The sequence below is a fragment of the Embiotoca jacksoni genome, unplaced genomic scaffold (genome assembly GCF_022577435.1).
Source record: "Embiotoca jacksoni isolate LCO1_2020_lvr unplaced genomic scaffold, fEmbJac1.0.p SCAF_28, whole genome shotgun sequence".
Taxonomy (NCBI): Eukaryota; Metazoa; Chordata; class Actinopteri; family Embiotocidae; genus Embiotoca; species Embiotoca jacksoni.
In genome coordinates this window covers 3457499-3472945 of record NW_027185379.1, presented here as the reverse complement: position 1 = coordinate 3472945, position 15447 = coordinate 3457499, and the positions used below count along the sequence as shown (strand labels likewise).

At 41.3% G+C, this 15447-nt stretch overlaps 2 protein-coding genes across 3 annotated transcripts; one reads left to right on the top strand and one right to left on the bottom strand.

The window, feature by feature from the left end:
• Positions 1-422: 422 nt before the first annotated feature.
• urb1 (URB1 ribosome biogenesis homolog) lies at positions 423-13369 on the top strand. The gene is made up of 39 exons (XM_069161423.1): positions 423-628; positions 749-888; positions 989-1140; positions 1241-1370; positions 1459-1555; positions 1638-1723; positions 1809-1934; positions 2041-2171; positions 2253-2448; positions 2557-2694; positions 2782-2955; positions 3032-3143; positions 3235-3357; positions 3450-3562; positions 3692-3805; positions 4306-4422; positions 4582-4720; positions 4808-4966; positions 5201-5400; positions 5510-5728; positions 5809-5994; positions 6099-6936; positions 7051-7255; positions 7331-7517; positions 7598-7656; positions 7744-7931; positions 8040-8150; positions 8226-8289; positions 8379-8547; positions 8875-8977; positions 9070-9230; positions 9351-9462; positions 9687-9793; positions 10013-10156; positions 10407-10516; positions 10651-10857; positions 11066-11307; positions 11631-12209; positions 12891-13369. Exons 1-39 carry the CDS (start codon positions 502-504, stop codon positions 13079-13081), a joined length of 6756 nt encoding a protein of 2251 aa, XP_069017524.1. The 5' UTR covers positions 423-501; the 3' UTR covers positions 13082-13369.
• mrap (melanocortin 2 receptor accessory protein) lies at positions 13358-14434 on the bottom strand. 2 transcript variants are annotated; one of them, XM_069161425.1, is made up of 4 exons: positions 14361-14434; positions 14038-14153; positions 13863-13959; positions 13358-13710 (listed from the first exon to the last, which is right to left on the bottom strand). In XM_069161425.1, the coding sequence occupies exons 2-4, from the start codon at positions 14147-14149 to the stop codon at positions 13662-13664; spliced, it is 258 nt and encodes an 85-aa protein (XP_069017526.1). In that variant the 5' UTR covers positions 14150-14153; positions 14361-14434; the 3' UTR covers positions 13358-13661. The 2 variants fall into 2 exon arrangements, with proteins under 2 accessions (XP_069017526.1, XP_069017527.1); XM_069161426.1 differs by having other exon boundaries at positions 14365-14374.
• Positions 14435-15447: the final 1013 nt, after the last annotated feature.

Here is a 15447-nt window from a genome sequence, read left to right as displayed (position 1 = left end):
CTTTACAATAAATAACAAATTGCAGCTTAATGTACACTATCTTCTGTAAATGGGGGGCGGCACCCCCTCATTCATTTAACCTCCTAATTGCACATATATTTATAGCATCTGTGTTTTTGCATCAGTTTCCAAAGAAAATAGCTTCCCAATGGGCTTTTAGGCCTAAACACGCACTATGGAACAAAGCAGGTCTATTCTAAAGAATTAACAGCTTTTTTTTTTAGTTATGTAGTTGTGATTCAACATTTGTTTTCGAGCTGTAAAGGATGCAGTATGCAGTCTATCAGCAGGAGCAAAGGCTTTTCATCAGAAGTAAGCAGGACATAGTAAGCGGAACTAAAGCTCGGTAGCAAACGTTTCTGGCCGGACAGCAGTTTTCGTTGGAAAGCATTCTGTTTACGCTTCAACGTGGGTTACCCGCCGTGACAAGCGCGTCCATGGCGCTGGAGTAGAATAAACTTTTACCGCTCGATAACAGTACCTGTTTTTCAGTACATTAAAATGGGTAAAAAACGCCTCAACGAAGATTCGGTGGAGTCCAACACTTCGGTGAAAAAAGAGAAAGTTCCGGAGTTCAACGGGACTGTATTTAAATCCATGTTAAAGGACCCCACCACCGCCAGAAAGGGTAAATACAAAATATGTAGCAGTGTTAGTTTGTTAAACATTTAACAGAAGTCATACTAAATCACGTTATGCAGCTATCAGCTTTTGTGTTTAAGCAGCAGTCTCCTATTATCGCCTGCAGGTCTGGAGACGTTCATATCAACCGCTAAGAAGCTGCCATGCTCTGACCTGTATGATGCGGTTGAAGGTTACATTAAGATCTCCATGGAGTGTGCAGAAATATTCAAATTGCTAGAAGGAGAAAAGCACATGGAGAGTGAGGTAAGCTGAAGTTCTTTTCTCAATTGGTTGCCGCTGGCTGGCTGGCTGGCTTCATGTAATTGGACAACTTAAACTAGAGTGAAATCTTGTTTCTTTCCAGATGATGCTGATTTTTGAGAGCTTGGAGGTCATCCTTCTCAGGACAGCCAGCGACCTGTCCCACTTCAACATGGTTGGCAACTCGATCGTGAAAAAGACCGTTTCTAGCTACATGAAACTTCTGCAGGGGTCCTTCCATTCAGAAAACCAAAGGTTGGTCTATTTATCTCGGTGCAGGGAAATGTCAACGCTCAGCAGATATTAACATTAACATTCTGCCCCTGACTTCAATGCTGTGTTTGCTGTTGTACAGGTTTGTCCGTCAGTGCCTCTGCCTCCTGTCCGCCTTGGTGGCTCAGGGTCCAGAAGCTGCCAGAGAGGTCTTTAGTAACATTCACGTCAACAAAGCTCTGTCTGGACTGGTGACTAGGAAGGATAAGAAGGTGGGATGCAGTATTTCTCTTTTCAGTTCACTTCTATCGGATTTTTCGGATACTGCAGACATACATTCTTCTCTGTATGTTTTTGCAGGGTGGACCTGATGTCCGCCTGGCTTTCATCCAGTTTGTGCTGTCCTTTTTGGTGTCTGGAGATAATGCAACAGTTGGACAGATATTAGAAATCAAAGGTAACAATTAGATATAGATTTCAATTTGTATAGCATCCTCTTGTCTGTGGTGTGTGGATGACATGGAAGTGTGTTGTGTTAGAGCTCCTGCCAAAGATCCTGAGTACAGGTCTGAAAGAAGACAGGATGTCCACAGTCAATCTGATTTTGTCCACACTGAAGACAAGAGTAAGTGCTCTGAAATTCACATTTTTCATTTAAAGTCAGTGTATGAATTTGTTCAATATATTTATTGTTACTTGTCTTTCTCTAGGTCATACTAAACAAGGCCATTAGTAAAACACAGAAAGTGCGTTTTTTCACACCTGCTGTGTTGGCCACCATCGCCTCTCTGTATAAATGGAATGGGATTGTGGATGCAACCACTGATGATAACACAGTAGGTTACTTGCTTTTCGCCTAGTGTCTGTTGAAACAAAGGCTGTGTCACCCAAATGACTTTTCAACTTATAGTTCCATTTTCTTTTCTTTTTTTTCTTTGTAAGATGGTTGAAGACTCAGAGCTTGCTGGGGCATCAGTCGTCCGGGAACTTGTTCACAGCTTCCTTCTTGACCTGTGTTGCTCCCGTAAGCATGGCATCAGCTTCCATGATGCCAGCTTTGGCACAGCTGGCAGGTCAGTAGTTAACACGTGAAGATGACCTTACGCTCTTTTGGAAAGTCCTCATGCTGATCATTAGGTTTTACTTCTTTGCAGAGCTGGAAACATTGTCTTGCTTCAGTTCTTGGTGGGATTGAAGCAGGCGACTGAGGATGAGTTGGTGGCGGAGCTGGTGGTGAATGTCCTGAAGGCCAGCCCTGATATTCTGTCCCGATACTTCAAGGAGACTCAGTATTCATACAGCCCGCGCCTCAAAAGTGCTTGGCAAGACAATGTCAAGTTACTTAAAAAGGTAATAATACCAGGCATATTTGTTAATCTAGAGACATTAGTGTTTGTTAATATGCCTTGTGTTTATTTTGAAAAGGCGATAACAGTCCTCTTTACATTTTTACAACAGATCTACGAGGCCCAGCCTGAGATTTCTACAGTCTTTCAAACTCGAGAGGTTGTCCCTCTGCCACGCCTGCTCTCCATGATTATGGTGATATCTCTTCCTCCAGTCTGTAACAAGGCTTTCTTCACACAAGGCCTAAATGTAAGTGTCTGAGCCTCCTACAATAAATTCATTAGTGTGAGAAAAGTTGGTCAACATTTTTTAAATATCTCCTCTTTGAATTGACAGTTTGCCAACACAACAGTGCAGCTTACAACTCTGTCCATGATTAACTTCCTCCTGAAAAGAGCCAATAAAAACATGGAGTATCTTTTGGATAAGTCTGTGTGGTACAACTCGGATGCATACACTCATGACATGATGGGTGAATTGGTGCAGCAGTACAGTGAGACACTCAGCAGGGTAAGCTCAGGAAAATGACATTTTAATACACTTATATTGTAACAATGCAAATTCAACAATTCATGCTCTGCTCCAGATTTTGCCCGACATGACGAGCATAGTTTCAACGTGGCAGTCGCTCAACAAAAAGGAAAAGATCAAAATTGAAGGCAGTACTGAACTGAAAGATGATGAACAAGAAGTACCTGGTATTGACATTTACAGTACATGTACATTATTTATATAGAAACAAAATGGAACAATGTGAGTTGACTGTCTTATGTACTTTATTTTGTGCAGTTGCTGAGGCACCTGAGGTCATCCTACGGAAGGCTCTGATTCTTCAGGCCATATGTCTTTATCAGAAAGTGGTCCCACATCTGGTCAGCCAGTGCAAATTTGACTTCAGCAAGCTCCTAAAAGGTGATATTTTTTGTTGTTGATATGTTTTAACTTTCATGATTGTTGTGATGTTTTTTTCTTTTAAATCTGAGTAATTGTTTTCACCTGTCCAGGGATTGTGTCAGAGAAAGGAATGAGGGAGGAAGTCCCTCCTGTTTTGCAGTATCAGATCCTGCAGTTGGCCTTGGACCTACCCGCAAGCAAATTCTCTTGGTTCCGCATTCAGGTGAACAAGTTACATTCTTGATTTTATTTGACTATTAACTGTCTCCATTTTCAGCGACTTTTGTTTCGAGCATGGCGCTTTGTAACCAGTAATGTTTCTGATGTGTTGTATATTTGCTCTTCTTCATAGGATATTGCAGACACAGAATCTTCATCTGGAGAGAAGTCAGTACTTTACCTGCTTCTCAAGATGTTTGTCAGCAGCAGTGACCTGAAAACCTCAATTCAGTTGCTGGTTCTAAAAGTAAGAAATGTTTCTTTTTTACGTCTGTGCAACTGCTTTGAGCCTGCACTATATGTGAGATATAGATATTTTGATAATTAAATTAACTAAACTTCCAATCTTCCAACCAGGAAGGCAAAAAACTTGACAATTATTTACCCCTAATTCATGCCAAATTTGTCCACTTTGGTTAACAGATTGCGATTCTGAGGGCACAGCATCGTTTCTATAGAATATCTATGTTAGCAGTTCTTCAGTTGTGTCAGGAAACAGTTCAGTCCTCGCAGTAAGAAAAGGAATTTCTTCAGATGAATTGATAAAAGCCTAAAACACAATGATACCATAGTACATTTATGAAGTTAATGAAGTGGGAGCAGCATAACATCTCAGCAGAAATCTCTGCTTGTATTTAGTTTCGAAGATGTATTTATTACCGTTACAAAATTTCCTCCAAGAGTATTTCTAACACTCAGTTTTAGGAAAAAGTAACCTCTGTTCTGTATTTCCTGCCTGATATTCAGGTGCTAAAGGACACCGGGGTGTTTGAACATACCTGGACCGAGCTGGAGCTCTGGCTCGACCAGCTGGCCAGACTAGAACCAAACCAACAAGAGACTGTTATCCAGTTTTTGGAGAGGGTATGTCCACCTCTTTATAATCTTTTTTTTGAATCTCAACCTTTCTGTATATTAATTTCATTCAGTTGGTTTGCCAAAATTGAGCATTTTGAGTCCTTTAAATACTTAAAGGACTCAAAATGCTCAATTTAATGATAAACTCCCGGTTTCTTATTGTAGGTGTTGGTGAAACTGGTGTGCAATTCCTACGCATACACGGATAAAGTTGCCAGCCTGGTTCAGGAGGCAGGTTATCTGCAAGCTAACCTGAGCAGCCAGGACAGTGATGTAGCCAGTATCCCAGTCTCACAAATAGATGGTGAGCATTTAGGTTAATTTCATCAAGCCACAAGCATGTATGTGTAACCTGTTTTGTTTTTTTTATAAAGCTGACTGTGTCTTGTAGATGTCTTAGACATGCTGGATGTCATTATGGAGGGTAATGATGGTGAGATGGAAGAGTTCGGGCCATCTCTGAGCGAAGACCTCATTATCCAAACCTTCCCCTTCAGCGCGGTGGTACCTGCTGCTCTGGAGGCCCGAAAAAAACTGCCAGCAGACAAAGGTAAAGCTCTTCTATCTCAAATAGGACAAATAGTAAACATATTGCATCAGAAAGTGGGAGGGGAAGTCACTTTTTGGGGGCAAAGTGGAAAATACAAACATAGAAAAGTGTAACTTTACTTTAAAATGAATCCCATTCTTTAAATTTGAAAAGTGGTTCTCCAAACCCGTTTATTGTTCGTTTATTTCAAATAAAAAACAAATATATGATGTGGTCTGTTTTTTCCTCCCTCAGGGGTGGTATATGAATACATGTCTGCAGTGCTCTCAGATGTGCTGCACTGTCAGAGAGATCCGCTCCCACTCTGTCTGGCTCTGCTGCAGTACGATAAAGAGCTTGTGTCGTCTGAACTCCATGCTGCTCCTCATCCATCCGTTATACACCTTCATCAGTATTACTCCAAATGGCTACCGCAGCAGTGCCATGAGGAACTGGTCAGTTTTTAGTCTCACAAATGGATTGTTTAGCCATAAGCGTCATGTACTTGTAATTTTTTTTTTATCCAGAAAATAACAGGCTGTTTTTTGGGGGGGTTTTTTGCAGTTCAAGTCTTCTGAATGCCATTCAAAAGGGTTGCCAATCCCCACTTCGTTCACTGCTCTGATGAAAGCTGCGTACATCCAAGGACCACGCACTTTGCTTGAGGAAACCTTCAGAAAAAATGTAGAAGAAGCTCTATCTTTGATGTCAATGGCGGAGTTTCCCGTTGCAGTCAAGCAGATCTTACTCTACATCACCTCAACAGTGGAAAACTTCGGCACAGTAAGAGCACAAAACAAGCTCACAACTTAGTAAGTTATGAAGGCCAAGTTATACATAATGCACCATATACTTCTCCACAGTTCTCCAAAGACAAAGGAGCTGCCCTCCTGAAGACTTTAATGGGAATACTGCAAGATATGGTGACCAAGCTGCAAGGCTTTCAGGACACCAAAAACACTGAGCCAGCAGCAGAGAAATCCCCAGAAGGATCGGACCTCTTTCTGGAACTCGACCAGTCCTCCCCAGTCGAAGCCGATAAAGAGCAGGTTAGAAAAAATACAAGCTTTTAAAGTTTGATCAAACTACCAACAACATCACGTTTAATTTGACTATTTTATGAAGAACTGATTCAGGCACCCTCTGTCTTTAGATTGTTGTTTCAGCTCTTGGCTCCATCTTCAAGCATCCATGTTTGCAGCAGTGGTTTCTGGCCCTGGAGCTGTCTGCATTGCCTCCTCACTCTCTGAACCCTGTTAGACTGAAGCACCTGTGTGCCCAGCTGACCGATAACATTCTGGCCTTGTTGAACATCAGTGCCCCCACTCTTCGTGATCTGAGTCACCTGGAGATTCTTCGTAGCTACATGGGGGCTTTAGAAGGAGCTGTTCTCAAAGAACTGATGGAGCATGGTTCTCAACCTGCAAAGACATACTCCAGACCTTTCCAGGCCCTCCTGTCTCTGCACAGCTACATGGATTCCTGTAACCTGAGGCAGGTGGTCTCCAAGTTGCTACTCCTCCCCCATGACAACCTCATCTCCCCCGGCAGTAAGGGGACACAGCATGAGCTTAGCCTTTACGGTCATGCGGCCCTGCAGATCCTCACGGAGTGTAAATCTACCTCCTCTCAGGACCATGGCACATTTCTGACACAGGTGCACCTCCACGGCCTGGGCACCCTGCTGCTGTCCTGCTCCAGCCCTGCGCTGGAAGCCTTCCTGCTCCAGACTTTGTCTAGTGAGCCAGGCAGTGCCAAGCTCATCCACACAGATGTGCTGGTTCACTGTCTCCAGAGACCTCTCCCAGACACTCTGGCTATCAGTAGTCTGCTGCTACAAAACTGCTCCACTCACCGCCTCTGCTTTGAGGTGTGGTGCCTGGAGCCTGCAAACATGGAGAAGATCTCAGACCAGACAGAAGCCTTCCTTTCTCTAATTAATACCTACTTACAGGTAGCAAGTAGAGAGGATCCAGCCAGACCCAAAGATGGTAATAAACCAAATTTACTGACATCTGAAAGCACAAGGATTTATTTCATTCTTTTTCCTTTCACTGCCACCTGCCCAATAATTTAGATATGCTTAATATGTTTTTTTTTCATAGTGCAAAATGAAGTTTTAAAAGCCCTGAAGCAAGCATTGCTGGCAAAATTGTCCCAATGTGTTCTGGGAAACCTGACGGAGGACTCCGGAGCCCAGTTTACAGAAGCACTCGCGGGTCTGATCAAGCTCTCTGCAAACACGAAGGACATCCGGGATTTGGTCGACAACCTTCCCAATGCTCTTCAAAATGTGGACAGTTTTGAAAGGTAAATAATAACACCTAAAAGAAAGTAAATTATCGCTGTCAGAAGTTGTTGGCTAAATGTTCCTTTCTCTTTTAGATGGCAACTTGATGATGTCATCACTGAGAAACTTGCTGATTGCCCAGAGGAACAAGAAAAATGGAGGAAGTCCATCGCCAGTGCAGCCCTCAAGTGTCTCATCGCCTCTTACAGTCACTCTAAATCTCAGGCTGCTTCCCCATCAGACCAGGAGCAGAGCATCTTAAAAAGACTGCAGCGACACCTTGTGGGTGCACTCTCCTAATACATATTTAAACTATATGACCATAGGTTTTGCATTTTGTAATGAATATTCTGTTTCCGCAGACATCTGCTGAAGACATCACAGCATCTGAGTGGAACAGTTTTGTCAAAAATGGACTGAAGTAAGATATGTATTAAATCCACTCTGCTAACAACACTGTCACATAATTTTTAATGAATGAACTAAAAGATATTCTTAACCACCCTAGGTATCGCTACAGAGATTGCCACTTCTTGAACTCTTTGAGCAGCTTGTTGGACCTGATGTACGCTGGCAGTGAAGTCCAGAAGGACCTGATACCTTTATCCACTCTTCACATGATGACCAGCAGCCATTCTCTGTTCCTGCCCACCATGCTGGACTCTAATGAAGAGTCTGGCATGTGTCAGGCCAAAGGTAGCATACATAAAACAAAACAAAAAAGATCAAGTCACATTCACAAAGCCTTATCCCTCAAATGCTGATTTCTTTTTCACCAACACATTTATTTTGTTGTCATTTCAGAGGAGTTAGTGTCCCTTCTTCTCGGTCTGGTGAAGAAATGCCCAAATGTTTGTAACATCAATCACTTTGCAATACTTTTGGGAGCATACGGAGCTACACTGTGTACTTCAGGTAAAACAGGAAATCAACACGTGTTTTTTTTATTTATGTGTTTGTTCGTCTTTCATCTTGTGTTTTATTTTGCAGATCAGAAACTGTTGCTGCTTCTTCAGGAATATGAAAGAAACCAAGTCAGCCTGCTGAAGTTTCAGTAAGTTACATCTATTTTTTTTTTTATGTTGTACCTGCAACAAGCGCACTTGTTTCATGCAAACACTCAGCGTGACTTTTCGACTGCAGATCCTTCTTGTGGGGCTCAGCAGCCGTGGAGCACCACAAGACCAGGAAGAGCCTGGGAGCTTCTCTGTGGAAGCAGGCGAGCTCAGATGACCTGCTGGCCCTGCTGAAAACTGACAAGATGCTCCAAACTGTTGCACACTTTCCACAGCAGCGCAGAATCGTCCCACAGGTTACTGTTTTACGTTTACAATTCAGATCTACACTTTTAAGGAATTGCTGTAAAGGATTAGTCCCCCAAATCATGAACCATATTTTCTCAAATACCCTTTCCGATGTCTAGTTGTGTAGTTAGTTTTGATGTTACACACAGATTATTTTTCAGATATTTAAAATTTTGTATGAACTATTTTTTGGTTAACATTATTTCCAGATTGTCCACAGCAAGGTCCTATCATACCAAGTCCTAAAATGTGCAATTTCAGATGCTGTCAACAATATGTTTTTATTTAAATTTGAATGAGCTTTCCCTTGAGATATTTGTTTTTCTCTCTTATAGGATGGCATGGATCTACTGTACAGTAATAATGCAGTGAAGGACCTTGGGAATTTGTATGATCCCTGTTTTCTATTGCCTTTGTTCAGCGCCATACTGCGGCCAGGTAACATATTTCACTGCTTGTCATCACTCCGAATCATCGGTCTGGATCATCAGTGTTTATAACAGTTTCATACTTCTTCCTTTATGTGACAGAGTGTGTCATTGACTGCTTCAAGTTTGTATCCAGCCATGCTCTCGGAGTAACTGTAATGGCTCTAAGTAGCTATGACTCAAAGGTGAGAGCGGCAGCATTCCATGTGCTCAGCTGCTTCTACCAACACCTGGAGGGCGCTCGCTTCAGAGAGAAGAGACAGGTAAATGGTCAGGGAGGCGGTGTGTGCGAGTTTGTAAATGCTGTGTGCGAGTTTGTAAATGCTGTGTGCTTGGAAATCACCTCCAGAAACACTGATGCTCGTTTCATTTTCGTCAAACAGCTGCTGTATTTGATGGACACGGTGAAGAATGGAATTCGACAGCAGAATCAAAGACTTCCATTTGTCCTGACGACTTACATCACCAAAGTTGCTCAGCAGATGCTCAAACCAGGTGAGTAATCCGGAAAACTTAAATAAGTCCCTGCGCACTGTCATTTAACCCTTGAAAATATTTGTTCAAAACTTGTTGGAGATTGATCCAAAGTGATGAGAAATTACAGTCAAAATTGTACTTTTTTTGTTTGATTATTTTCTTGCATTTTTATAGCACTACTTTTATAGCCAACTTTGCCTTCAGGTTCAATGACCTTTTCCTTGTTTTTCCTGTTTTCCCAGAGGACCACATGTACGTGGTGTTAAACAGGTTTCTGCTATCCCATCAGAGTTTGGACTTCAGAAGAGTGCCTGAGTTCTTCAAGCTTTTCTACGGCTTTGATTTGGAGGTAAACTATCATAGGAAACTTTTAAAAATGTTGTTTTTGTTTTCTGGTCATTAATCATGACTGGTGAATCTTAACCGAACAAATAAACTATTCTTGCATCAACAACATTTAACCTTCATCTGTTTGTTTGCTCAGCTCAGGCACCTTTTTTTTGACGAATGTTTCTGTGAAGGGGTGTCGGCCGTGGGAGTATAACTGTTTTTTGTTTTTTTTCTCCAGCACAAGGTTGAACGTGAGTGGATCCTGAGTGTGCTGGAGGAAGGGATAAGCGATGGGCACTGCTACGAGCTGTGCAACCAACAAGGCCTCTTTCAGATCCTTCTAGGATTTAGCAGCAGCCCCCTGTGTGATGAACACTTCCAGGTACACACAGCTGGAAACACATTTATTCAACATATTAGCACTGAAGTCAAGACAGATTACAGATCTTAATGGTCTAAATTGTGGAAAAAAACATAAGACCAAAAATATAAACACCAGTGTAAAATTAAGCCTAAAAAATTAAACATTATAGAGGGCAATGTGACTGACTCTCTGAAATGCACCAATAACAAAACAAACAACTTGAGTCATGCCTGATGTACATCTGTGTCACATGTGTGTCTTTACACAGGCACAGATCATCAGGGTGTTTTGCCAGGCTGCCCGTGTAAACAAAGCAGCCTACAACCTCATAAAGTGCTCTGGGCTCCTTACCTGGATGATACAGGCAGTTGAAAAAAGGTAAGCTTAAGAATCAGGTCCAGTCTTCAATTTTTGGCTCTATACTTAATGATATTATCATTCATGTTTTTATGACAATGTCTTCACTCAATTCTGTATTTGCTACATAAATATTTACTTATTATACTCCTCAGGAAACTCGACCAGCAGCTGCTAGGTGACCTCATTGATCTGCTCCATGTGCTGTGGTTTACCAACCTCGGGCAGAAGGAGAATCAGGCGGATGGAGACAAAACCTCCCATTCTACCAAGGAGAAACCTCAGAGCTTCATGAAATGTCTCCCACTCCCACTCGTCAGTGAATTTTTATGTGTGGCGTCAACTATCAGCAGACACCTCAGGTAAAAAACCCATAACTATTAGTTACACTCAGCAGTCGCTTGAAATATAACTGAAAGTATAAATGCAATTGAACTTAAGTCATGCTTCAGGGCCTAACCTTGTTATCACAAGATTTACAGTTGACAAAAGTTCAGTTGTCCACCGTGTAATAAATGAAAACTCTTTTGGTCAAGGATGTGAGTGTTTGTTTGACCTCCTTCTTGTCAGGTTGGGTGTGAAGGCTGCTCAGCTCGGCCTCTTTCTGCAGACTCTCTGCTCTGTACTGAAGCATCGTGGGACAGCTCTCAATGTAAACAAACAGGCTGACCGGCTCACGCTCCACCCACAGCCACTCTCCTGCACCGAAACGCTCGCCCTGCTTCTCTGCTGGGCCTCCTTGTCGCGCAACACAGCACTACTAACCCAAATACAAGCCTTGTCTGTAAAGCACAAAGTGAAGGAATTGATGGGTGAGTGCCTTCAACAAATTCTGTCACACGGAGAAGCTTGTACAATTGTCAAAGAGGCCAAACTGATAATGTGGCTGATTTGCAAGAGTATCAGTCACAAATATTAAAATAGCTACAGCACTGTGTGCAGGTGTTGACAAACCTCGTATGACCCACCTTTTAGCAGTGTTTGCAGCTGAGGATGCTACATAGGATGCAACTTCATGTCATAGTTTTTCCATTACAAACGGTGGAACATTTAGAGCTTTGTTCTTTTTCATATAAATAAATCAATCCTTGTATCATTAATGGGATAAACATAGTTTTTGTTTGTCTTCCTCTAGGAATGGGGAGGGAAAAGGCCCGAGGTAAGGGCTCTGTTTCCCAGGCCCGCACTCGAAAAGAGAACCTGACAGACGACACTGAGACTGAGAAACAAGAAGAGAAAATCCTGACAGAGTGTAAACTTTACCTCAGCGGTATCTTTGTTCACTGGAAGCCAGTGTTCCACCTCTCTGAACCCCAGCCAGCTCTGCCAATAGATAAACCGGATCCCGGTCTCTTGGCCGGTGATACAGCACTCCTGCTTACGAAGTGGTCCCTGAGGTGCTTGGTGGAGGACTCGTATGATGAAAACAGAGCAAAAGAATTATTGCACTGGGTTGAAAAGGCTGTGATAAAACACAGGGAAATTGTGGATGTCATGCTGCTCGACCATGGCTTGAAAGCAGATCTCCTTCGACTCTACCATCAGGCCTTTGAAGCTCAGAGTCACACCAGCATTTCAGCAAGAGCAGAAACCTTCCAGCGTTTTACCAACATCATGATCTGCTTGCTGGAGGCCCGAGGCCACCTTCCAGAGCTGCATCATGCAGTTGTTTCGACCTGCATGTCAGAAGCCACCCATGATCAGTCTAGACTCGGTAAGAGCCTGCCACCTTATTCACACTGTTTCTGTGACTGCTGTTGTGCTTACAAAACAACACTATATCAACACATTTACTTGTCTGCTCCATACTACTGAAAAAAACTCCCAAATTAAACTTGATGGGGATGCCATCAGGTGGTATGTGATATTGAGACCAAATTATGTAACAAGCAATTTATATTACGAGGTAGGAAGTTTTCACACATTTTTTCATTAATGACCTAAACTTACTGAATGAAAGAAATGTGGCAAATCTAAAATCCTTGTTGTCTTTCATTAGAGTATTAAACATTTGTCCAATTGGATTTATCCATCCAATTCAGCTTTGGACAATTTCAAATACATGTTTTATATTTCCTTTAGTCCCCATCAGATACAAAGTGTTAGTGAAGAGGTACTTGTATAAAACAATGCAATGAGTCGATTAGCTGAATCACATTACTTGGAAGGGTAACATTACACAGTACTTTATTTCCCACATTTAACCCTAACCCTGAGAGTAAAAAAAAATATGCTTGCTTGATATGGATAATGTAAAGATTTTTTTAATTGCCTTACGTTGTCAAATCTATGTGGCACATGAAGTACAATGCATTCCAACTACAGTATTTAAAAAAAAAAACAAATCACAAGTTGTAGTGTAATTACATTAAACCTCTTGTTTTCTTCTTTCCAGAAGCAGGGTTGTCTCTGTTGTCGTTGTACATCCATGAATTGTGGAGTGGAGCCACATCAGCAGAACTATTCCTGTCTCATGTGAGTTTGGTGACCAGAACAAAGTGCAAGAGACAGAAAGCATCCAAATCCTCGCAGACTCGAGCAGCCATCAGAGCCATCTGTCATGACATCATCACCACCAAGAGTTAAATATCAAACCTGAACACTGTGTTCTTTAAAACAGACAACAGTTTTTGTAGACCGAGTTACAATATTTTGTAAAACATTTGAAAAACCCACTTTGTTATTGTGTCAACAGTGTTGATTTTGTAATCGGTTACTGTTTTGTAATTGTTTTAACACATTCTTTTTGTGTGACTTAATTTTATTTTTAAGTGTTTGCTTCTGTATGTGCAGACTTTGGACAAAAGGTGTCCAGGGCTACATACAAAAACATGTATTAAAAGTAATGAAGCTTCCTTCTTAATGAAGCACAATAATATACCCATGTTGTCCTTGTTCTTTTAATATCTAGGCCAGAGTTTTCTGATAGATAACTGATGTTACGTGTTCAATAGTAAAGGTAGCCTTGCACTTTGTGGGTTTTCAGTGAAATAGTGGGGGACAAAAATAATTTGCTTCATCGTCATACTGCAAACAAATCCTCAAATTGGAAGCTTTCCTTGGCATCATCTCCACAGCTGCAGTCCCATAGTGATTTTGTTTGTTTCCATCACCTTAATTGAAAATGCATCTTTAAAAAGTGTTTTCCTTCAGATTAAGCCTCAGGTCAAGCAGTTGATGCTCTGTGGCTTCTTTTCATTTGGGATCTGTGGCTCCTACAATAACAAGATATTTTCAAGGGTTATTGTAGAATTTGTTTTGGCTTTAGCATAATTTACAATATAAACATATTTCAGGATTACAACCCTCTTTCCTCCTTCTCCATTTGAAGCTGAGAGACTTTTAAAAAGATAATGCACACACTTACTTTGGCAAGTTACCACTGCGAGACATTAGATTCAAACTGAGAAAGAGAAATCCCACAAAGGCAGCCAGAGTTATCCAAAATATTATAACTATTAAGTCTGAAAGGGAAGAAGAAAATTATCTTTGTTTAGCACAAGAAGGCAAATACAAATATTCTGTAAAGCATAAAAACTTACATTTATTGTAGTTCAGCTTGCGCTCATCCACAATCGGGGGATCCAGATAACCATAATAGTATTCCCATTCATATAGTGTTGTGCTGGTAGAGTTGTTTATCACAGCCATCATCTCACTTTAGGAAAAACATTTAGATTAGATTAAATTTAGACTTTATTAATCCCAGTGGGTAAATTTTGTTGTCACAGCAGCATAGAAACACAAGTGTGTCTTATTTAAAAAGAAAGCAGAGAAAATTGTTGTGGTTCATTCATAATAACACAAAAGTACAGTAAAAATCTATGGAGTTAGTCTTCTAGAGAAATACCAATCAAATCCTCACCCACAATTTCTGTATGCTCATCTGTTCCACTCCAGTTTCTCTTTCTGGCAGGTCTGCTGACTATATCTCAGTACATCCTGCAGCTTGCGGGATTAACCACGGGGCAGCATGTGAGTCGATTAATAGGGTAAAAATAATAATGTGGTTGTAGAGGGGAGGAGCGGGGGGGGAGGTAGATAGAGTGACGAATGAATGAAGGGAATAATTTTTAACACATTTTTACTTTATATAAGATTCAGTAGGTTGAAATCATGTCCTACACACTCCGGTACACTTTAGTGTAAAGTAAGGTACGACCTACAGGCTATGGGTACGACTGTGATCTTCAAGCTGCAGCAATTGCGACACTTTCACTTCATTGGAAGGCAAATCGATGGCATGTAGGCCTACTGTATGTTCAAGTTTTTTTTTTTGAGAGCAAAAACACTTTGTCATTCAATCGTAGAGTTGGACTTGGCGACGAAGTGATGCAACTGTGGTTATTGAGTCAAACAGCGTTTAAATGTTTCTGTAACTATTTTAAAATACAACTCAACTCTGTTTATTTATTATCAACAGGCACTGGCCAACATGCAAAAAACAGTGATAATAATTTTATCTGACTAAAGGGATCACAGTTCATGTTTACTTTCTGGCTGGGCCAAAGGTAGCCCACATCAACGTTTGCAGAAATGACCTTTGCCTATATTAGCAAGGCTTTTGCTTTAATCATAGACCAATACTGTATATTAGTCACACTGAGGGCCAGCCTTACAGGACCCAGATGGCACATAACGCACACGTCGTCAAAAAAAGCATAGTGGTCCAGTAAATAGGGTACTTGCAGGTGGACATACTTGCTCATCGGTGACAGGAACGGTAAACAGTGAAGGTATCTAACAAAAAAAACCAAAACTATATTCAGAAATGTAGACCTATTTAAAGATTACACTCAAATGCATTCAATCATCAAATGTTACTTTGGCCAATATAACCAAAATGAAATGTAAAATGCTCAATTTGAGGACACGGGCCGAAGCATTCATGTTTTTTAGTTTATGATTCTTTACAGTTAACTGAATGGGGTTATGTGTAATTGGTAACTTTC

Excerpts from the sequence above, each read along its gene's own strand:
- urb1 (XM_069161423.1), top strand. The coding sequence starts at position 502 with ATGGGTAAAAAACGCCTCAACGAAGATTCGGTGGAGTCCAACACTTCG. Across the intron at positions 2,172-2,252 it reads AGCTTTGGCACAGCTGGCAG|AGCTGGAAACATTGTCTTGC; the intron begins GTCAGTAGTTAA and ends ACTTCTTTGCAG. Across the intron at positions 3,563-3,691 it reads TCTCTTGGTTCCGCATTCAG|GATATTGCAGACACAGAATC; the intron begins GTGAACAAGTTA and ends TCTTCTTCATAG.
- mrap (XM_069161425.1), bottom strand. The coding sequence starts at position 14,149 with ATGATGGCTGTGATAAACAACTCTACCAGCACAACACTATATGAATGG. Across the intron at positions 13,960-14,037 it reads CAAGCTGAACTACAATAAAT|ACTTAATAGTTATAATATTT; the intron begins GTAAGTTTTTAT and ends CTTCCCTTTCAG. Across the intron at positions 13,711-13,862 it reads CGCAGTGGTAACTTGCCAAA|GAGCCACAGATCCCAAATGA; the intron begins GTAAGTGTGTGC and ends TTGTTATTGTAG.